Source organism: Eleutherodactylus coqui, chromosome 5 (genome assembly GCF_035609145.1).
Source record: "Eleutherodactylus coqui strain aEleCoq1 chromosome 5, aEleCoq1.hap1, whole genome shotgun sequence".
Classification (NCBI taxonomy): domain Eukaryota; kingdom Metazoa; phylum Chordata; class Amphibia; order Anura; family Eleutherodactylidae; genus Eleutherodactylus; species Eleutherodactylus coqui.
In genome coordinates this window covers 158,786,295-158,809,029 of record NC_089841.1, presented here as the reverse complement: position 1 = coordinate 158,809,029, position 22,735 = coordinate 158,786,295, and the positions used below count along the sequence as shown (strand labels likewise).

The 22,735-nt window shown below is 44.1% G+C and overlaps 1 protein-coding gene across 1 annotated transcript in view; it reads right to left on the bottom strand.

Moving 5' to 3' along the window:
• PPIL2 (peptidylprolyl isomerase like 2) overlaps window positions 1–14,679 on the bottom strand; it is a 31,696-nt gene extending 17,017 nt beyond the window's left edge. The window contains exons 1-6 of the mRNA XM_066603504.1: window positions 14,565–14,679; window positions 12,088–12,137; window positions 11,293–11,338; window positions 9,323–9,385; window positions 8,613–8,664; window positions 3,647–3,698 (exon numbers count right to left, since the gene is read on the bottom strand). Of these exons, the coding sequence (XP_066459601.1) occupies window positions 3,647–3,698; window positions 8,613–8,664; window positions 9,323–9,385; window positions 11,293–11,338; window positions 12,088–12,137; window positions 14,565–14,596 (295 nt within the window). The 5' untranslated portion in view covers window positions 14,597–14,679. The remainder of the gene's footprint in view (window positions 1–3,646; window positions 3,699–8,612; window positions 8,665–9,322; window positions 9,386–11,292; window positions 11,339–12,087; window positions 12,138–14,564) is intronic.
• Between the last annotated feature and the right edge of the window lie 8,056 nt (window positions 14,680–22,735).

Sequence of the window (22,735 nt, the reverse complement as noted above, 5' to 3'; positions counted from 1 at the left end):
CTGCATTGTTCTCGTCGTGGGTGCCTGCAGAATACAGTGTTAACTGCCAGCTCCGCACGGAGATAACAGCGTATGGTCTACTGACAGATAAAGGTGTTTGCTTTATCTCTAGTAGCTGAACAATGAATTTTAAGTTCACCTTAAAATCATTCAAATGAAAAGTGCCTGATGCCTGCGTTTACATGCAACGATCACATGCCCGCGTTTTAACGAATTTTGAGCGATATTGTTGCATGTAAATGAACCTTTAGTCCAGTGTACTGAAGAGCTGAAGAGTAAGGGTACGTCATGAGAGCGGGGTACTTCCCGCAAAATGGCGTACCCTTACGTCATAGGGATAGCGCAAGATCATAGCAGATCTCGAGCTTTCCGGCAGCGGGAGCCAGCTGTCAGTCATAGTCGGCCTCCCGCTGCAATAGTGGGGGTGCATCGGAGATGTGCCCCCCCGCTGTTAACTCCTTCCCTGCCGCGATCTATGTAGATCGCGGAATGGGAAGGGTTCACAGAGGGAGCACGCTCCCTCTGTGACTTCAGCCAGCTCTCACGATATACTCAGAGAGCCCGGCTGGTTGCCATGGCAAAAGGACGCCAGATACCTGCGTCCTGTGTTGCCAGAGACTATAATCTCTGTATAAGCGATAAGGCATGGCAGGATAGAAGTCCTGCCGTGCCTTATCACAGCGATCATCAGTGCTGTGCTTTAAGTCCCCCAGAGGGACACAAATGGTGTAGAAAAAAAAAAAAATGATATTAAAAATGTACAAAAAATTAAAAATGTAAAAAAATAAAAAAGCCTTTTTAGGTGCTTTTTCTCATATTAGCATAAAAAAAAGGTAAAGAAAAAATAAAAATTGCTCATATTTGGTATTGACGCGTCCGTAACGACGTGTACAATAAGTTGAACACGCTTTTTATTCTACACGGCAAAAAGCGTAATTAAAACAAACCTCTAAAAAAAAAGAGGCAAAATGCTAATTTTTAGCATTTTGCCTCCCAAAAAAATGCAATAAAAGTGATCAAAAAAGCCGTATATTCCCCAAAACGGTACCAATAAAAACTATAGCTCGTCTCACAGCTCGAATTTTGGTAACGTTGTAATCGTACCGGCCTACAGAAAAAATGTATTGTATCATTTATGCTGCATGATTAACGCTGTAAAAAAAATAAAGAAATCTATGTCAGAATTGATGCGTTTTCTCTCCGTTATCATAAAAAAAATAAATAAAAGTTTTACAATATATTCTATTTACCCAAAAATGGTACCAATAAAAAACTAAAGTTCGCCATGCAAAAAACAAGCCCTTATACGGCCGCGTTGACGGAAAAGTAAAAATGGAGATGGAAATCCACCAACAATCGTTGCGTCCTTAAGCCGAAAACAGGCCAAGTCATTAAGGGGTTAAAAGGGACGGTTTGGGAGTGAAAATCTTTAGGATGGCTTAAATTGCTATTAAATAAATAGAAGTCATATTCACTTTACCAATATCCTGCTGTTTTGGTTCCAACTCCTTGTGGCTCAACATTGTGGCTACATGGTTGGGTAGATTGTGATCAGCTGAAGGAAAGTACAAAGGCCAGCGAAGGAGTAAAAGGGGGTCAGAACCAAATCTGCAGGGGATCAGTAAAGGGTGTAGGACTTATTTTTAAAATGGATTAGATTGGTTTAAAATAATGTTCACTGCTGGACACTCCCTTTAAAAAAAAAAAAAAAAAATCTTTCAAAATTCACCTGGATCTTGGAAAAGTCTCAACGCCTAATGCCGACACTTTTATTTTTACCGGTAGGCCGCATGATAGGTTTCATAAGAGCATACAATACACCACAACAAGACTGATAGGAAAGTACTTGTAGTAGAGACTAGGTTAATGGCAAGAACTGAATGATCATACCCCAGATATCAGTTACTGCATATGGTATGTCTGCATCTAATCACGTGTGGTCAACATCTCTTAATAAGGAGTCTGGTAGATTTTATCATTTGGCCCGACTGTCCAAAAGTTAGCTCTAACCAAGACTGACTAACCTACTTCTGCCAACCCTGATTACCACTGAATACTCTGGGGAAAGAGTTACTAAGCTAGATGTATGGACTTTGTGTCTTCTCTTCTTCCTCCCAAGAAGTAAGAAAAAAAGAAAAACTAAGCATGGTGGCTCAGTTGCTAGTAGTGCTGGAGTTCTAGGTTCAAATTTGACTGAGGCCAACATCTGGATGAGGTTCTCTGTGTGATTATTCTTCTTGTTCTCCATATGTGAAACCACAAGCTTGGGGGCTCATGGATTAGCACTGCTGCTTTGCAGTGCTGGAGGCTGGAGTTCTACGTTCAAATCTGACCAAGGCCAACAGCTTGATGGAGTTTTTCAAAGGCCATGCAGATGCTGTCCTTCATGGAATTTGTACCTAGGACCCCATCGCTGAAAGGCAACAGTGCTAACCACTGAGCCACATTCATTAAAAAAAATAATTTTTATATATATATATAAATAATCAAACACTCGCACTTTGTTGGATATTTAATTTGTTTGCAATTTCTGCTAAAAACTGGGTCGGGATGAGCAGATCCAATTTTGCAAAAATTGACCTGATCTTAAAATGTTGGTCCAATCAATGCAAGCATCACTACTTCTGTTGTAAGTGTGAACTGAGGTTGTAATCATAATGGAAGTGTTGTAAAAAAAAAGTTTTGCTTAACAATATTGGGGGACATTTATTGTTACTTTTGCCCCATATGTACACTGATAGGGCCATCTGCATATGGGCGGATTTGCATTCTGCAGCAAATCCAGCCTATAGCATGGTACGAGAAAATGTGATTTCCTGCCCATGAACGAAAATCAATAGCGATTTTCAGCTCGAGGGGGAGAAATCACACCATGCTGCGATTTTGTGTGGGTGACGCACGGCCGGCTTCCATTGAAGTCAATGGAAGCTGTCTGTCCCGAGGCCATTCTGCAAATCATTGCAGAATGGCCGCAAAAGCTGCATCATCGCCATAGCAACAGCAAGGCGTCGTCTCACCTGCAAGTGCTGGCCGGCGCTCTGGCTGGCACATGCTCAGTAGAAGAGGCTGCGTCATAGCGACGGCGTGGCCTCCTCTGTACTGCGCATGTGCTGCCCGACACATTTGTAGCAGAGGAGAAGACCGGTGGAGCGGTAAGCTGGGGTCGCCAGAAGGGCACCAGGTCGAACTCCGCTGTGGGAATCCCGCATGCGGAGTCTGCCCCCCCCCCCCATGTGCAGGCGGTCTAAAGGAAGAGAATATTTAGGAGTAGAATATAAGTATTTATATAGGTGAGGCGATTGGACAACTGAACTAGTGCAGTGGTTATATCTGTAACACATGCATTCGTTCTCTTCTAATTTGAACATATGCAAACCATTCAACCATGGGGAAAAAATCACCAGCAGATGTAATCGGTCTTGTGAATATGTGAACAGAAAGGTAAAAGTCATATGAAGTGCACCAAAGAGTACCACCAGTTGGTGATTACATAGAGACTACTGAGCACTATGCAGAAGGCCATATGAAGACTAGTTACAACACTGGCCTCCTAGTTTATGGTACAGATAGAGCGATACTTTGTAACAATGCATATAACATTACGCCAATGAATGCACTGTGGAAACCATAGAGCCAATAAACTTACCATCCTGATTCTTTGCAAAGTTCAGTTTTATAAGGGATTTAGCTTCCAGTTTCTGCATAAAAGGATATAAATAAACAAAAGGAATAATAAATTAATGTAGCCCATAAATACTGCAAGGCATTCAATGGCCTGCTATACATCATACATTCAGGTTTCCTTACAGCAGTAATTGCACCGTCATTAGATAACGTTCCCTCCACAATCCACTGGCATACTACTCTTCATACTATCTATGTGTAGGGGGCATCCACTGAGAATATAATGTCTATGGGGACTAGGAGACCCAACTGCAGGTAGCAAGGGTAAGGGGCACCATGATGGATCATGCCTTTCTGAACCTCTCTGTGGGGGAGGCAGCACTCATCTCCCCAGATCCTAAAATGTGCTATAGGAGAAACCTGAGCTGACAGACATCGGCCAAACTATTTAGCTGTCAGCTAATTAAAGGGATTGTCTGTTACCTGAAATTTTCCCTGTAGGGCTCACTGTGCTAAAATAACAAAAAGAAGCGCCGTCCTCTGCGATCCAGCAAGTAGCCCTGCCCTGGTCCCCATGATTGTTGTGGCAGATGATGTCACCAGAAGTCACCTGACTGCTGCAGCCAATCAGAAGCTGTAGGGTCACCGTTCTGAACTCCTGGCATCATGTTGCCCAGGTTTTGAGCACTGATGCCAGAAGAATGAGTGGCGATGCTGCAGCCATCGGGCAATTTCTGGAGACATCATCTGCCACAACAAACACTGGGACCACAGTGGGTATGAAGTGCTGGATCGCATGACGGCAGAGAACGGGTACATACTGCTCCTTTTGTTATTTTAGCACAGTGGGTGATATAGAGTAAATGCTGTCCAGTAACCGGACAACCCCTTTAATCGCTACTTAAAACCCATTTTCTCTTGTATTACAACGCCAGCCCCTTTTAAATTCCCTTGAGCCATCATCCATAACCAACTACATAACACAAGACATTCTGGCAAGAGAAAGCGTAATAGGTGACCGAATATCTACAATAATATTTATTTAGAGTTGCGTTTTATAGCTGCCCTTCTGGAAGGAAGCAGGTTAACTAATGGCAGGGTGGAGAGTCCGTGACCTACTTTCTAAGGAGCTAGCGCAGTGAGCTTGAGGGGTTGGTGACATTACAATCCCCTGCAGGGTGTGTGCATGACATTCTTCTTCTAAGTATACATAGACAGCAGGAGAATAGGATATTAAATATACTACGCAGTCAGCAAGGGACCGGCACGCTCCAGGGAATGCTCAGGCCTGAAATGTGACTCCATACTGTAATGGATATCCTGTATAATTTGACTACAGATCCTTCTAACACACCTGGTGTAACCACAGAGTACAGCTTAACAGATCACACTTTTATATAGCTAGGATCAGGAGATTGGGTCACACCCAAATACCTGTAGGGCACGAGTAAAGTATCTACTGCCTCTGCGCCTATAAAGTCTGCCATGCGCAAGACATGCTTACACACGCTAATAGAATGCCAACCATTTAAAGCATGCAGACGGTCAGGGTGGAACACATAATTAATAGCTAAGAGGTTGGTGAGAATAGAATCTGTAATTATGTGTGGATATTAATACATTGGTAATATAATATGCTTCCAGCTCTGAATCCTGCTATTAGAGCGACCCTCCGGGTCTGGATAGACAAAGATGGCCGCACCAGCTTCTCCGACTACACATCATTACTCTAAGACACTACATGCTGCTCCTACTGGTCAGCACTACTCACATGGGGAGTACTGGTCAATCTCAGCAGGTGTAAGGTCTTAATGAGGTATAAGAATACACAGTGTACATCAGGTAGTCAGAGAAGCGGTGCAGCCATCTTGGTTTGTCCAGGGCCAGAGGGTCACTTAAAAAATTTTTTAAAAAAATGGTTACAATAGTATACAATGTAATAGAATAAAATAGAAATCGTTTGCCTCTGTTTTGCCCAGAGATCTTGTTGCTGATAATGTAAGAATGGGGACAACCCATTCACACGGCCGTGTTTTTGGCACGTATTACAAACGCGATGCACGGTTACATGATACGTGGTGAATGGAGTCAATGAAACTACATGGATTTTCATTGATCCATTCACATTAGCGTGTAAATACTGCATGTAGATGCTCTATTTCTCAGAGTATCACGCAGAATGAGCCCTATGCAACGCTGTCCATACGAAATACATTGCGTATGGGCGGCATTACATACACAATCCCGCTATGAAACAGGGCGGAGAGTTAAAAAAAAAAAAAAGACACGCTGCACATGACTGCGCTTGAGATACGCAGTCATGCGCAGCACACTCACTGACATACGTGGCGGTAGCCAGCTCTCTGACAGCAACACACAGACTGGTAAAACGCTATGGGACTCCCACAGCCTTTTGCGCATATGATTGTGAGAATGAGCCCTTAGTTTGGCTTTTGTTACAAGACCCCTCAAAACTGTCCCTTATTTGAGGATATCCCCAATTAATACACCTTAAATACAGCAGATGGGAAAAGGACTACTTTTTGTACATTGTGTAAAAAGCAAGAGGAGGATATCAAACGTGATATGAACTTGGCTCATCGCACTGTATGTATCATAACATGGTTATAAACAACATTGCTGGGGTTAAAGTATAATCATTAACCTACTGAACCAGTTACTGTTCCTACAACTTCCTTAAGCCTAGCAAAACAGACATCCCTTATAAACATATTTGCTTCTGATAGTCATGTGATGAGTCACTTTTTCAGCACCATTATGATCTGTCCCTGAATTACCATGTTCAGTGATGCAGGGGTATACTAAGTGGTGCTTAACAGCAATTTATCACCATCTAGTGGTGAAAGATAGGCATTGCATACAGACCTTTGGGGACATTGATATTATTCTTTATGCACTGTTGACTTGTTTTGGGATTCTAGAATGTGACTAGCGTTACAGGCATCAAAGTTACTAAGCAGATGACAAGAAACAACAAATATTGCCAATACCCATTTATATTGTACACTATGGACTTGTACTGTTTTTTTAAGCAGGATCCTTCTAATGTATTGCCTCTATTTAGTCATCTGCATTTTCCAGAAACAGTAACCCTTTGTGCTTTTGGCATTGCAGTTCAACTGGGTTCAAGTAAATCCTAGACAGAGCACAAGAGTCAGGAAAATGTGGTATCAGAGATTAATCTTTCCCTCACCTGCTTAAAAGGCCTTCTACACAAGTTAATAGTCTGTATAAAGAGTGATGTGCTGCAGGCAACAGTGGAGCTGTATGAACCCCGAGCAACTGTACTAAATCAATCTGGCAAATGCAGTAGTGGTAATCGTTCCATGTAAGAGGAGCTGAATGAGGCCATGTCAACTTGCAAAAATGTTGATCGTTGCTCATTCCTGGTAGAAAACGTGCCAGTGAAAAAAGAACTTTATACGGGTATGTAAAGGAAAATCCTCACAACCACCTGCAATAACCTGCAGGAAAATGTAGATGGTCTACAGCAGGGGTCCCCAACAGGTCATGTTTTCAGGATCTCCTATAGTAAGAACACCTGTGGCAATACCTGAGGCACAGACAATAATTACATCACCTGTGCAACACTGAGGAAATCCAGAAAACATGATCTGTTGGGGGTCCCTGAGGACTGGAGTTGGGGGAACACTGGTCTATAGTATAGCATTGCCTGAGCAAATATGATCTGCATGCTACAGTAAAAACTCTTGTCATTAGTTCACAAAGACAGATTTCTTGAGTGTGCAACATAGGCAAGCCCGAACTAGTCCGAAACAGAAGTCAGAATCACCTAGATATGCTCGGTGCTACTATGCTTTGGGGCTGAGCGACAGACAGCCACTGACATAGTACAAAGGGACTGTACAAATGCAGTCCTGGAAGCGGGTGAAGAAAAACTAAAAACGAGGTTGAATATTAAAACAAGTCAATCATTCAAAATGGTTTGCACACATCTAAGCTATTGATTACCTATCCCAGAGGATAAGGCATCAATAGTTGGTTGGAAGGGATCTGGCACTTGGGATCACTACTGATCAGCAGTTCACCGGGCTGCCATCAACATGTACAGAGCAGGAAGCCAGACATTGGACTCCCACCAATCAACCACTGACGACCTTTTCTAAGGGTGGGTCAGCAATAGTTCAGACATGGACAACCCCTTTAAAAAGTGGACCTGCATTTTCAGATACCGTCTTAGTAAAAGCTGCTGTGTGTACATGAGGAATAACACCACTTCTGTCCATTAGAAGATCTGTATCCTGCATTTTTCACAAGTTCTCCCCTCTGCAAGTTGTATAGATAATTTTCAGTTAGGTGCCTCCTCCTCCACTTCCCATAAACTACTACGGGTGAGGACACATGCTGTCCTGGCCAATCTCCCGTTATTACCGATGGACATCACTTCACAGCAGGCATTGAACAAATTGAAACAAAAAAAAAAAAAAAAAAGGGAGAATTTCAAGAATAATCATTGAGTGTACACGCATGCAGCGACGGAACGAGAATTGCTCAGTTTCTGCATGCAGAAGAATGAATGATGTGTAGTTCAGCATTAACTTCTGAACGATTGTCTGCTTACGGTGAATAGAGGCGAGGAGAGCGCTCCCTGGCCCGCTTCCCCCCCATGCCAGCAGCAATGTGAGCGATACTCTTGTGCAACAGCACAGGAGAGAGATCAGCGGGACAAGTGTCGGGCACCAGTTACCAGACAGCTTGTCCTTTACTGTGACAGACTGTACAGACTTTTGCACAAGAATGTATATAGGACACAGATTTAAAAAAAAAAAAAAATTTATATATTTATTTTATAATTACATACACAACTCTGGATGGGTCATCACCATTTCTGTCTTTTTAGTATTTTCTACTAGTATAAACAATATATCAGATAAGGGTTTATAAAGAAAGGCAGAAGAATAAAGTCAAGCGGTTGTGTTGCAGCATTTGATTACATAGACACTCACCTCTCCTGTGATGGGGTTAGTGCCATACTTCTTTATCCATGGAACAATGCTTCTACAAAACAAACCAGTAGTTTATGTTATACATTTGCATATCTCAGAGCATTAGGTCAGATTTTTCTGCTGCAAAATTAGATTGGGAAAATGTGTGAAGAAAAAACAGTTTGTTTAAACGGTGAAAAAGTAAAAACACAAAAAACAACAGTTCACTTGATCTGCCTCAAAGGTGAAGTTATAAAGTTATCCGCCATCCCCAGGATATCCCACATGAACAGAGTGGATGTGACGCTTGCGTACAGTTGCTTAATTCATTTCAGTTCGAAGTGTCGGAAATAGCCGACTACAAGTCTTTGGTGACTCTTAACCCTTTCCAATCCAATTTGCATCCTGGTTTTCCTAGGGGGCTTACTCTTTTTCTGCCGTTATACAACGGCGCTATATGCTGGCTAAAGCCAGTACTGCATGAGGTGACACGTTGGATAGGCTCCAACAGCAGAGAGTCTGGCAATATACAGTAAGAGAACCCCGACGGACGTCTTCCAACATCGGAGCTGTACAGCCTTAAATCATAATGTCTTCAGAAGTCAGACAGTGGATTGGAAAGGGTTAATTTATACACATTGTTGAGGTGTCTGTTTTCTACATAAACTATGGGTAAGCCGTCTTAACATTGTGGGTTTAATAAACCTTGTAAATGTACACTAGATACTTACAACAAGTCAAAGACGATTCCATCTGGGGTGCACACAGGATACTCGAAAGGCTGCAGAGACAAGCTGGAAGCAAGTTCTCAATTATTAAGAGGAAGACCACATAACAGAATGGGTACACAGAATGAGAGAAGTGTAACTCCCTTTCTAATAGGGAGTTACATCCTAAAATCAGAAAACTAACTTCAAAACATCACTGAAGCATAGAAAGTATTTTATCAGCAGAAATGCAGTTAACTGAACAATAGGCTTTTCTATAGATGACCTACCTTTGACAACTTAAAGAAACTAGATGATCTTTTCGGTTTGGTAGGTAATGTCCAAGTGGCTAACCTTACTTCCACTACCTTAAAGCCTCTTTCATACGGGCTACAAAACGTATGTATGTGAAGCCCATGATTTCCAATGGGCTCTTTCACATGAGTGATGTTTTGTAGCCTGAAAGAACCCATCGGAAACCCTGGGCTTCAGATACGTGCCTTTTTTTAATTTTGCTACAAAAAGTATACATCATCTAAGAAACAGGTGTCCAGGCTCCACTGCATAGTCTTTCCAGTGCCCGGCGCAGTTTTTCATCTCTTGTGGCCGGGGATTGAAAAATCCCTGCCTCCTGAAAGCGCTGGCTGTGATTGGCTGACGCTTAGCCAATCAGAGCCAGCGCTCGATTAATGGCTGTGATTGGCTCATCGAGCGCTGGTTGTGAGTGGCTAAGCGTCAGCCAATCAGAGGCAGCGCTTCCAGGGGGCAGAGATTTTTCAATTGCTGGCCAGAAGAGATGAAAAAGAACAGTTCCGGGGACCGGGAGGAAGCTGCAGCGGAGACTGTTTCTTTTATTTTTTCCTGCAGCTAGGCTTTAGGTTATGGCTTTGACAGTAGGTATGTGTGGACGTACCCTTTGGATGCCATTACATAAGTGTTATCAGTAGTTGCCAACGCTCATGTGTAACCAACACCCTAAGACTTCAAATATTTATAATGAATAAAGCATACACAGTGCCCATTTTATACACCCCTGAACTGAAGTTCAGCATCTGAATCAAGACTGATGGTCCAAGCAAGCACTCTCTGCCAATACTGCCGAACTGGTGTAGAACATCCCCCAAACTTTGGTTCCAGAGGTTGTACAGGGCAGATCTGCAGTCCTACTGGGTTAACCCTTTATGGACATCCTATAGGTGACCTCATGTGAGGAAGAGTTGTCGTATCCTCATGTTAGCAGGGTCAGCTTCACAGCGTTGCAGCCCCGCTGACTTCACTGGTTTTCCTCTCTTTCTAGCGTTCCCTGCTCTGAGTTTCATTTGAAAACAAGCACAGGGAGCAGTCTGTCAAGTGGACGGTCTCCATCGCTGTCAATAGATAACATCAGATCTGATTGGCAGCGAGTGGATGAGACCCATACTAAATGTAGCGGCATGGGTGAAGAGGAGGGAGAGTATAGAACGAAAATAAAAACTGTGATAAAGTCAGCTGTGCCAAAGATGCAAAGCTATGCAGCCCTGCTAACACAAGGGCATAAGTCTACTTCCATCAGGCCGGGCTCACACGGCCGTATGCGGAATCAGCTTCGGCTGTGAGCCCGGCCATGACCCTGTGTACAGCCATGTATTTGTATTGCACATGACTGTGTAACTCAAGCAGGCGGTCAACTGCAGTGGAACTTTTTTTTTCTATTTCCGCACCATTGCTGTGGGTACGATGATTTGGGTACCTGCAACATGGCCACTCATCTGTGTGCTGTCCGGTCTGCATGGACACTGCATATACCATATTCTTGCTTGGAAATACAATGATAATGGGACACAAGAGATTTCTTTTCCATACATACAATCGGTCCGTGTGAAAACTCTCTCGTGTGTATAGGCTATAATGGGGCTGTGTGCTATATGTGAAATACACAGACAGAAAATATACCCATGTGAAATAGCAAGACAATAGAAGCAGTATGAAATACAGATTAGCCATATATAACAAACCTGCAGTGATCAAATGGCAAGCGTCTGAAGTTCGACTTTGGAATATCTGTTCAACAAAAACAGAAAATGTGTTATGTTTGCATGAATTTCTCTCACTGCCAACATGTAATTTGAAAATCCTCATATGGAATTTAACAAACCAGTTCTACTACATGTCTACAGTCCCCAACCAATGGCTCCTGACCATGTGCTGCGTGGCACACCATGCGGGTCCTGCATTATGACCATATGTACTTGTAATTGACATTATTGCAGACCCATAGAGTGCCAACTCAGACGTAAAGTTACACACAAAGACTTATCAGAAAATGTTTGCAAATTTGATAATTTCTTGTTTCTCCATATTTAGTCTAGGGCTACATGGTGACTTTGGGAATGGCATACGTCAAGAAGTCAAAAAATAGCAGAGCCACCCTGTTGTATGGCATCCTACTCTAAGTCAATGTGGTCTCATTGTGACTCAAGAGTTGCTGCGACCCAACGATAGCAAGAAAGCCATTAGGTCTGGTCATGGCAATGTGACCATATTCACTTACAGTAGGGTGCGAAGTAGCAGGGCAATAAGTGCAATCTTTGGCCCCATGAGGTGTGTCATATGAGAGAAATCTTTAGGCTAGGGCCACATGTTTTTGAGATGAATGTGGCTCCCAGCCCTCACTCACAGCTGAATGTAGCCCACAAGGTTAAAAAAAAGGTTGAGGACCTCTGGCAAGGACTGTAACCATACAGAAGTGAAGAACTAGAGTGCTACAGAACATTAGCTAAAGTTACTTCATTGCATCACGCAGGTCATACCGGCTTTCTTTCCTCCATAGAAGTTGGTGTACTCCGCACAGGTGATGTACCTGGAAAACAGAAGAATTATATGTCAGCCAAGAAGAAATACTACAACCTTGTAATGCATAACCAAGTGCAGTGTCGGGAAGCACAGCAACCCCATAGGAAAAGGATCAACGAGCAATTCATCCACCCAATGTACAAGCAAAACGTGAGATGCTATGGACACCTTAAACCAGATTTTGTTATTGAGTTGCATGGATTATGGCCAAAAAGAGGCATTTTTGTAAGTTAAATAAATAAAATGCTGAACAGTTTGGCTTCTGCGGTCTGCATGTATCCCAACACATAGCAAACTGCCGATCACCATCAATGCCATGTGTGTCTCTGACACTTCAGTCTTCAATCCTATCAAGTCCATCTAGAGTCTAAAGATTTGACAGATTTAGCATTCAGAGCCCCCGTGATAAACCTGGTGCATTTTAACAATATCTAGTCGAAGTTTGGACTGATAGACAGTTTTATGAATGTGCGCAATACTAATATCACAGGTGCTATAAGTTATATCCAGTCCTGCCGTGTCTTACGGTGCTTTAACACTGATGGCTGGGCAGGTGGTGCCAGCGATAATAGTTCATGTGATTTTACACAGGAATGATTATCGCTAGTGGATGGTGGTGAAGCAGGTCGGAGATCATTCAGGACCGCCCGCCTCCATTCACAGTAAGCAGGCAGTCGTTCATAAAAGGCGGACTGTCTCTTTACACCGGCCAATTCATCATTCGGTTTTCTGTATGCATAAAATGAACGACGAACGAGAAGCGAATGACTTGTCGTTCGGTCGTGGCAGGCATTTACACGGAACGATAATAGTCCACATGCTCGCTGGATTGTGCAAATCTGAATGAATTACCTGTACGTGTAAAAGGACCTTTGCATTCCAGAAAGATGTGCAAACTTGAAGGCCCATTTACATTCAAATATAATCTTTCAAAGGACTGAAAGATTTTGCCATCTTTTTGCATAAGGTGTTAATAGCCACTTTATCATCTTCATTTGCATGTAAAAGGCCTCCAGGAGCTTTTCACAGAGCCCAGCATGTTATTAGTCACTAGCCCAGCTGTGACATGGCTGTCATTTAAATAAATGGCCATCAAGTAAAACATCAGTGACTAGGACGTCCATGTGCTGTAATGGGGTAAATACAAAGGCTGTCTTCATGCGACAACACTTTTAGCTCCTTTGCATCACACATGACTATATACATGTGTCTAACTACACATGCAGATACGTCATCTATTGCCGCCCGCAGCATATGCTGTGTTTGGAGCAGACTCGGGAGTTGAACCTGCTATATACACAACTAGTAACAGCGGTCTTTGACAACCGACAACTGCCAGCAATAGCCGCGATTGCATCTGTTTACCCTTTAAATGCTCTGACAGCAGCATTTAAATGTCCCAACTGACTGGGATTTAAATGCTTTTAAAAGGCCCAGAGCACACCTCCTCCAAAGACAAGATCACCGGGTGCCATCTGGTTGTCATGATAGTCCAGGACCCTCTGAAGGCCCCCAGGGCTACCATGACATCAATGGAGGCCATCCGTGCAGAAAATGTAGCAAGATACAACATGGCATTATTTTTTTCCACTTGCAGAATACACAATTTGTATCTGCGGTTGTGAACGATAGAGCTGGCCTTTCAGTGCCCTCGTTTTACCGTGGATCTCCTGCGCAGACTGTGATCACTGACTCCGCAACACAAATCTGCCCGTGTGAGTTCGGCCTAAAGAGCCATATCAATGGTTGGAAACAGGTGGGTTTTTTTTGCACGTGGAAAAACAAAAAACAGCAAAATATATAGCAATGCTCACGCAAAACTAATTACAAACGGTTTCTTTCACAAATACGTGGCGCTCAGGGGCGCACAAACACGCTTGCACTCGTGTCAAGTAGTTCATATGAATTCGTAGGCTGGGTTCACATTGGGCGAAATTGCCACAGAATTTCCGTGTGGACCTTTCGCACGGAAATTGCGCCTGCAATCTTATGCCTGAGAGTAAGCAGCAGAGTGGATGGGATTTACAAACATCTCGTCCACACGCTGCGGACAAGTCGCGCTAAAATTGACATGCAGCACGGAATTCAACGCATGTGAATTGTATCGCCGTTTCCGACTCTCATCTCTATGGGAAGACACAGCGGAATAAGCCAGTCAAATGTCTCAGGACTTCTCAGCTACAGAAATGTTGCGGAATTTCCGTGCGGTCCCACCGCAGACATTCTGCCAGATGTCCGCCCCGTATGACCCCAGCCTTACATGTGGTCACTGCTAGGAAAAATGGATGGCAAGTACCTGCACAATACAATATCATATAGGTGCAGAGAACAACACATGCAGGTCAATTACTGAGGAGGGTGCAGGAACACATCTCCATTACAGCTATACTAATGACAGCTCTGCTACACGTCTGCCATGAAGCCCCGTACTCACATCTTATCCTTCTGGTGCTGTCTCTTCCCCATCTTTGCAGCTGCTTAGTCTCACACACCAACAAACCTCACAGCTCACAAATCCTCCAAATATCTCACTACTTCCGGCCGTCTCTTACGACACGCCGGAAGTCATGGACCGGAAGCGCAGCGGTAGCCATCTTGGGACTCCTATTCGTTTTCTCTAGAGGCGTACTTACATGGGTGTCTATAGAACGCTGTCTGGTGCTGAAGTAGTGCGGCGGAGGGTTACACCTGACGCACCGTTGTTATATTCACATTCTGCACAGTTGCTTCTCCTTTCACGCTGCTGCATTTCGGCCGTAAAGCGAGTTCTGGAGGCGGATCTATGAGGCATACACACCCCTCCCAGGATCAGGTCTTGGTACCGGTTTTAGACACAGGAGACAAGACTTTGGTCTGGGTGTGACAATGGCCGTTGTAGATGGGATAACTTCATCCATAAGTTAATGTCCCCGGTAGATGCAGTCAGTTCTTCGCTGCATTAGAGAGAATGTAGAAAAGGGCTGACAATAGAGAAAGTTTCACAATAAAAGAGAACACTGACGCCTCCTGCGCACGGGCGGATTATTGCTGTGGAATCCACGGTCAGCGCCGCGAATCCCCAGCAAATACCGCCCGTTACTTCCTATGGAGATCCGCTGCTTCCTCTACACCAGCCGAAACCAATTGAGATTTCCACTCGCGGAGGGAAAAAAAATCGCAGCATGTTACATTTTGATGCAGGCTCCGCACAGACGGCTGCCATTGAAGTCAATGGAAGCCGTCTGACCTGTGGCCTGTCTGCAATGAACATTGCGGAATCCGCGCCGTCGCCTAGGCGTTTTTTGTGGGATGAGTTGCACTTTTTAATGGTACCATGTGTTAATCCATGCAGGGTTTTGATCACTTTCTATTCCATTTTTTGTAAGGCGAAATTAGCTGTTTTTACCATGTTTTGTTTTTCATGATGTGCGGGTTGAATAATGTACTTACTTTTATCTGTGGGTCATTACAAATGCAGCAATAACAGTTTTCCAGACGCTGCCATGTCTCGTCCAGCGCGCACGAGACGTTGGCTGTGACACCCATTCCCACGATACCTCCGGTTTGCTCATTAACTGCAATGGAAGCCCCCCCGTACATTTTTCCACACAAGATAGAGCATGCTGCGATTCTCCCCCGCAAGCGGAAAATTGCAGTTGATTTCCGCTTGTGGCCAGGGGAGAATAATTTAACACAGCATGTCTATGGACGGTTATTGCTGCGGAATTTGCGGCGGTTGTCTGGCCACGATTTCCGCAGCGATAATCCATCCATGTGCATTGGGCTTAAAGCAGAGTGCCAAGTAGTACCCAAAAAAACCAGTCTTAGGCCCAATGCCCATGGCCGTATTTGCACTGGGGATCCGGAGTGGGCGTTTGCCTCCAGTTCCCGTAGCAAATCCCGCCCATAGACATGCTATGCAAAACGCTTTTCCATGCCCACGAGTGGAAATCAACTGCGATTTTCCGCTCAAGGGGGGAAAATCGCAGCATGTCCTATTCTAGTGCGAGCCTCACACGGATGGCTTCCATGGCAGTCTATGGAGGCAGTCTGTCGTGCGGTGATCCGCCTCGGATCCGAGTCATCACCAGCGCGATAGCGCATTATTCTCTGCACTGCGCATATGCGGCGTGCCAGCCGGAACATCCGCAGCACAGAGAAGAAAACTGACAGGTACGTGGGGGTCACCGCCGGGGCACGGTCGGATTTCACAGTGAGATCTCTCAGTCGGAATCAGACTCAGCTCCACACCTATGGACAGGTCAGCAGGTTTGGTATCACACTGAGGAGATCTTCCGAAACTCCTCAGATCAGATGGTCAACTTTGTCTTCTCCGTTCTCTCTGTTGTTTAGGGAAGACCTCTTGCCATTGCTCTCTTGGTGAAGGGATTGGGAGGGCGCAGAAGGCCATTCTAACAGAGACACCATAGGCAATTCAAAAGTCCCCAAGAACTTTAGGAGGTCGCCCAATGATCTGAAGATTTCAGATTTACCATCTTTCCTTGCTGAAAGTGAAAACGGATACCCCCATCTCTAGGAAATTCCCCTTTCTTTTAGTAAGGCCAGTAGTGGTCCGAGTGCGCGTCTTAGCTGGAGAGTATGCCCCCCACTAGATCTTGCATGATCAACAACTAACTACCATTATGTGATAAGCCCTCTGTATCTCTGGCTTTTTTCAGGATAGCGTCCTTACCCTTCCTAAATTGTATACGGCAGATTATGTCTCGTTGCCTCTTAGGGTCCGTTGGTTTAGGTCCTAAGGATCTATGTATTCTGTCAATTTCTAGCAGTTGGTTTTCAGGACGATGTAATAACTGCCCTAGGAAAGATTTGGCCCAGGACTCCAGATGTTCACCCATGATATCTTCCGCGAGGCCCCGAATGCGGATATTGTTGCATCTGTTCTCTAGATCATCCAGGTGCTTCATGATATCCAAGATCTGAGTTGTGTGTGCTTGGATCACCTGACTGTGCGCCTCCAAGACTGTCGTGGTTTCTTCCTAGGTTTCCTCTATCTGAAGCACCCACTGCCCCACCTGGTGTATTTCTTTCTGTAGTGAAGCGAGGGCCTGCTTATTGGAAGTTTCAAATCTTTAAAAGAGAATATCTAAAGGCCAATTTACACGTAAAGACAATTGCTCAAAATGCGTTCAAAAGATAGGGAGATTAACCGCTTTATCGATAGTTTTGTATAAATTGCTAATGGGGACTGTGTTTTCCTCATACAGCTCCTTTGTTCTGCCGTTGGGATGCAAGCTGAATACAATCTAATAAGCGCTCCAGTGGAAAACACAGCGTATGGTCCCCGCTATCAGTTCTCTGACCGAATGATGGATTTTATGCTTCCCTAAAAATCATCGGTCATCTGAAAGGTAAATGATGGTAGCGTTAAACACAACTATTATCATGCAAAATACATCGTTCAAGTGAATTTTGAGCGATAATCGTTGCGTGTAAATGGCCCTTCACTTTGCTTGAGTGGGAAGCGACATTATAACGTCTTTCCATGCCTTGTCTGTATCTTTATCTCTCCCCCTGGCAGAGTAATCTATTATAGCTCTTCTAGTTATATCTGCTGACTACAGCTGAGCAATTTCTGCTGTGGGAGGGTGAACCTGTCCCTGGACAACTACTGCTCTCAGGTGATAGTACAAATGCCTTAAAGGGGTTGTCCTGCAAAAGCAAGTGGGGTTAAGCACTTCTGTATGGCCATATTAATGCACTTTGTATTATATATCGTGCATTAAATATTGGCCATACAGAAGTTATACACTTACCCCCTCCGGTGTTGGCGTCCCCATCTCCATGGCGCCGACCGAAGCCTTCTTCTCCCTTGATTAGACCCGCTTGCGCAGTCTGCTCTTCTGTTCTGTTGAATGGGGCCGCTCCGGCGTGCATGCGCAGAAGACCTGTGCGGCGCGAGCACGCGCCGGAGCGGCTCCATTCAACAGAACAGAAGAGCAGACTGCGCAAGTGCATCTAATCGAGGGAGAAGAAGGCTTCGGTCGGCACCATGGTGACAGGGACACCAACACTGGAGTGGGTAAGTGTATAACTTCTGTATGGCTCATATTTAATGCACGACGTATATTACAAAGTGCATTAATATGGCCATACAGAAGTGTATAGACCCACTTGCTTTCGCGGGACAACCCCTTTAAGTCCTCAAGATAAATCCAAACAGTGACAGGTTAATAAGCAGTAATTAACTAAATAGCCTACCCTATAAAGCAAGTCTCCCGTGTGGGAGACTTGTACTGCCTATGGACTCCAGGAATTGGAAATGTCGGGTAAGCAAATTTACACTTTTCTGATAGTCCTAAGGCAGCACAAGCACAAATGGGATTTGTAAAGCAATTAAACGCCCTATATGTATGGGATAGCAGATGCTGTTTCTTGCACTCTGTCACAGTTTGGAAGATGACCATGTGGTAACTTGGCAGGTTTGGTCTAATGGTGCATATCCCTCTTCAACCCAGGATGCAGCTGTAGAATGTGCTCTGATAGGGAAGGTAGCCCCTAGAGGTCAGAATATTTTCAATTAGCCCTCTAATCTGTCTTGTGAGGGTGGCTTTGCTGGCCTTTTGTCCTTTATTGGGACCTTGGTATTGTAGTAACAGTGCCTTTGAGTCAAAGGGCTTTTATTTGTTTAATGAAGAGATCAACAGTTTTGTTAAAGTAGTGAAGTAGACAGTGGAGTCTGAGTCCCTTAGGCCGGGCTCACACGACAGGGTCAGATTGAATCTGTGAGCCCGGCTGGAGACCCTGTGTATGATGCGTAATTGTATTGCATATGCCGGTCATGCACAGAACAGCTTTTTTTGTTTGTATTTCCCCCGCCGTCGCTTACCAAGGACATGGGTGCGCGCAGCCCCTATGCACTATAACAGTAGATGTCAGCCTGAGGTTGCCTACCCACTTGCGATTTTTTTCCTGTGATGTTTTGCGTTTTTTCTCAAGAGCAATTAGTATAGAATGTGTTCTTGTCCATCTGGGTTTTTTTTCCGTTTCGTGGGTTTTTTTCACATAGGAACTGTCAGTTGCATATGTCTCCTTATTTTTCTTTTAATGCACCCATGATTGTCAATGGAGGGCTGCAAAAAAGCCCCGAAAACCGTGCAAAAACCGCCGCGGAAAACGCAGCGTTTTTCACGTGCGAAAATCGGCAACGCAAGTGGGTAGGCGCCCTTAAGCCATAGGTTTAAAGTGATGTTTAGGGCTCACTCATTTGCAAAAATCCCATGAATGAGAGAAAGCCGCGGCCAAGTTGAATCTTGATTTAACACTAGCTAAATCTAGTGTTTTCTCGCCCATTCAGATGGCCGGGTGTGGCGTATATACACCACAGCCCGGAAACCTGTTGGCTGGAGGGAAGAGAGTATAGCGATGCTAAACTCACTCTGCCAGCTGATCACGGCAATAGAAGCACCCATAGAAGCCTATGGGAGCTGCCTGGAAGGGAGAGGGAGTTTCGCAGCGTTAATTGTGCTAAACTCTTCCTACTCCCTCCCCCATGTCGGCAGGTCCCATAGGCTTCTATAGAAGGTGCCGGCTGATCGCGGGCAAAAGATAGGGATCTATCTTTTACAGCCACGCGTAAAAGCGACCGTATGTGCTGTCTTTTCTGGCTTGCCGGTCGGCTTTACTGGGCAGGAAATCTCCCATCTGAACAAATGCATTGGAATCCAATGCTTCAGACGGTTGTGATTTTCAGCAAACATTTTATTGCGGCCAAGTAGCCTCGATAAAACGTTCGTGTGAATAAGGCCTTAAACCTGAAAAAAAGGTTTAAAAAGTTGACTTGGCAGCTGACATATTGTCAAAAAAAGGTCTTAATTTCCTTGTGAAGCTTAGAGCAGAATCATTGCTGAGATGTAATTACTTGGCTTTATCAGCAGCAGGCAGCACAGCCCTTGCCCCTTGTCTTTCCCAGTGACCAGAGAGCTTTGAGGTTCTGGCTTAGCCAGTTAACAAGCGATTTATATTTCTAGCTTCCCAGAGAGGAAATTTTTACCCAACATGAAGTTACCATCTGACGTTCTGGTGGATCTTCCATTAGCTGGGTTAAGGCTGAACTCTTAGTCTATGGCTCTACCTACCTTGGCCAGTTGGGCTCTATGGATGAAAGAGGGGCGGGGGTGGAGGCTCCCTTCAAAAATGATTTCTACACTTTAGCCTTTCATCCTAGTAGCGTATGCAGTCGACACTTGCAAGAAATTCTTAAATCCCTAAGTGATAAGAGAATATCATTCCTACAACTGCCCAAGAAGAAGTTTAGCCTTAGTAACACAGCCACATGGTTGTGGCATCAACTCAACACAACTATGTTTCAGTCCCAAGCCTAGAAAAATAGGGAGTGGTGGAGAAAGCCATGGTCACCCACTCCACTATATACCACCAAAATACTTAATGAATTCATTCAAAAACATGTTTCAAGATATGGTGCTGGAAGGTTCCCCTCCCTTCTCCCCAAAATTGCCGCAAAAGAATAAATAGTAGGGAAGAAAACCAATTATTGATTCAAAACACATTGTTTGCACAACCAAAACGTCGTTTGTACATCTGAACGTCTCTAAACGGAATTCACCACAATAAAGTCGATTGCATCTTGTGCTCCCAAAAGTGGAAAAGTTCAGTTTTAGCAGCAAACACATTCCGAGGCGCAGATTGTGGTTCTGACCACTAACTGCTTGTTGCCAAAAATCAAACTACGTTTCTGTAATTGCAGAAAAACAGCAGCATTGTAGTTCAACAATAGTTTTGAATGGCTTAATACCTTTGATAGAGAGCCAGACAAACTTTGGGAGGAAATTAAAAGCATTAAAAAAATAAAAACAGCAAATGAAAATATACCATGCAAAAAAACAACAAGAAAAACAACCTGGCTATCAGCAGACATCGTCCGATTCACGGACATGCGACGAGAAGCAAGAGCTACTGGAAACAGGGAAGATTTCCAGTAGCTAAATGCCAAGCTTCAATATGAAATTAGCAAAGACAGGATAGTTTGGGAATGCATACGGCATAGAAATGGAAGAAGCAAACAAAAAAAAGACACACCAAAGAGCTCTTCACTCTTGTTAAAAAGCCTCGTGCTCCATTTGCATCACACAATGCAACAATTTTTTTTTATCAGAAAGGTAAGAAATTACATGATCCTGAACAAATCAAGCATAGATAATGGGAATATACAGAACTATACACAATCACAGAACCCATCAACCCCAAACAAGAACTAACAGAATTTGAAACGGATATCCTGGAGGATGAAGTTGAGTGGGCACTGAATCAGCTACAAAATCGGAAAGCCTATGATTCTATTGTAGACCTGCTGAGCTCCTCAATCCCCTGCCAGTCCAGATGCTAACAGTACTCTGTCGCAAGATTTGGGAAACCAAATCGTGGCCAAAATTTTGGACAAGGTCAGTTTTCATGCTGCTTCCCAAAAAAAGCGACCTGAGAGAATGATCAAACTTCTGCATGATAGTCCTAATATTGAATGCAATCCTACTGAAAATTATACAAAAGTACATGGTGGAAAGAGTGGAATGGGAGTTCCCCGATGTACAAACCAGTTTTCACAAAAGAAGAGGAACAAGAGATCAAATTGCAGATCTCTGATGGAACATGGAAAAGGCCAGGAAATACAAGAATGAGGTGTACATATGCTTTATCGATTAGAGCAAAGCCTACAATTGCATTGAACATGACAAGCTGTGGCCATGCCTAAGACAAATGTGAGTCCCGGGACATCTGGGGCAATTCAGGCAGTCGTTATAGGTGAACCAAGACGCAGCGGTCAGGTCCTCTAATAGTAACACGAAATGGTTTAGCTTCGGGAAAGGCGTACGCCAAGGCTGCATCTTATTCCCAGCATTATTCAACCCATATGCAGAGGCAATCTTGAGGCAATACAATTTAGATACAACTAATGTTGGAGTCAAGATCGGTGGAAGAAACATCGACAATCTCAGATATGCAGATTATAAAACCTTGCTGGCAGAAAGTCAGGAAGATCTTGAACTGATGCTAAAAGTTAAAGGAGGTGAAAAAGCATCCTATACTTGAATATCAAGAAAACTAAGGTCATTACAACAGCCGGTAACAGTACAGGAAAAATCAACAGCAGCAATTAAAAAAGCAAAGTAGTTACATACTTAATCTTCCTTGGAGGAGTGGTGGGTTGCCACCCAGCTGGTATCTATTTTTACCGGCCATATTAATGCCGGCCAGGTAGCCAACTGATGTCCAGCCAAGCCGCAACCCCGCAAGCAGTGCATTCACTCAGTCCGCAGCTCCGGTCGGGGCAGCCACTGCACGGTCATGAGATGCTGTGACTCGACCAGGGGTCACAGGCTCTGAAGTTAGTGCAGCAGACGCCCAACTGGAGCTGCAGACAGAGTGAATGCACTGCTTGCGGGGTTGCTGCCCGGCTGGAGGTCCAGTAGAGGGATTATAAATACAGTGTTTTGTGTCCATGATTTTCACATCTACTAGTCTGTCACTAGTGTGCAACATTTTTGTTTTTACAACGATGGTGAAGATCCACCCATTGAGCACAGTATTCATAAGTGGTACTCCAATTTTAATGAAAAAGGTTGCATCTGTAAGTGAAAATTATATAGT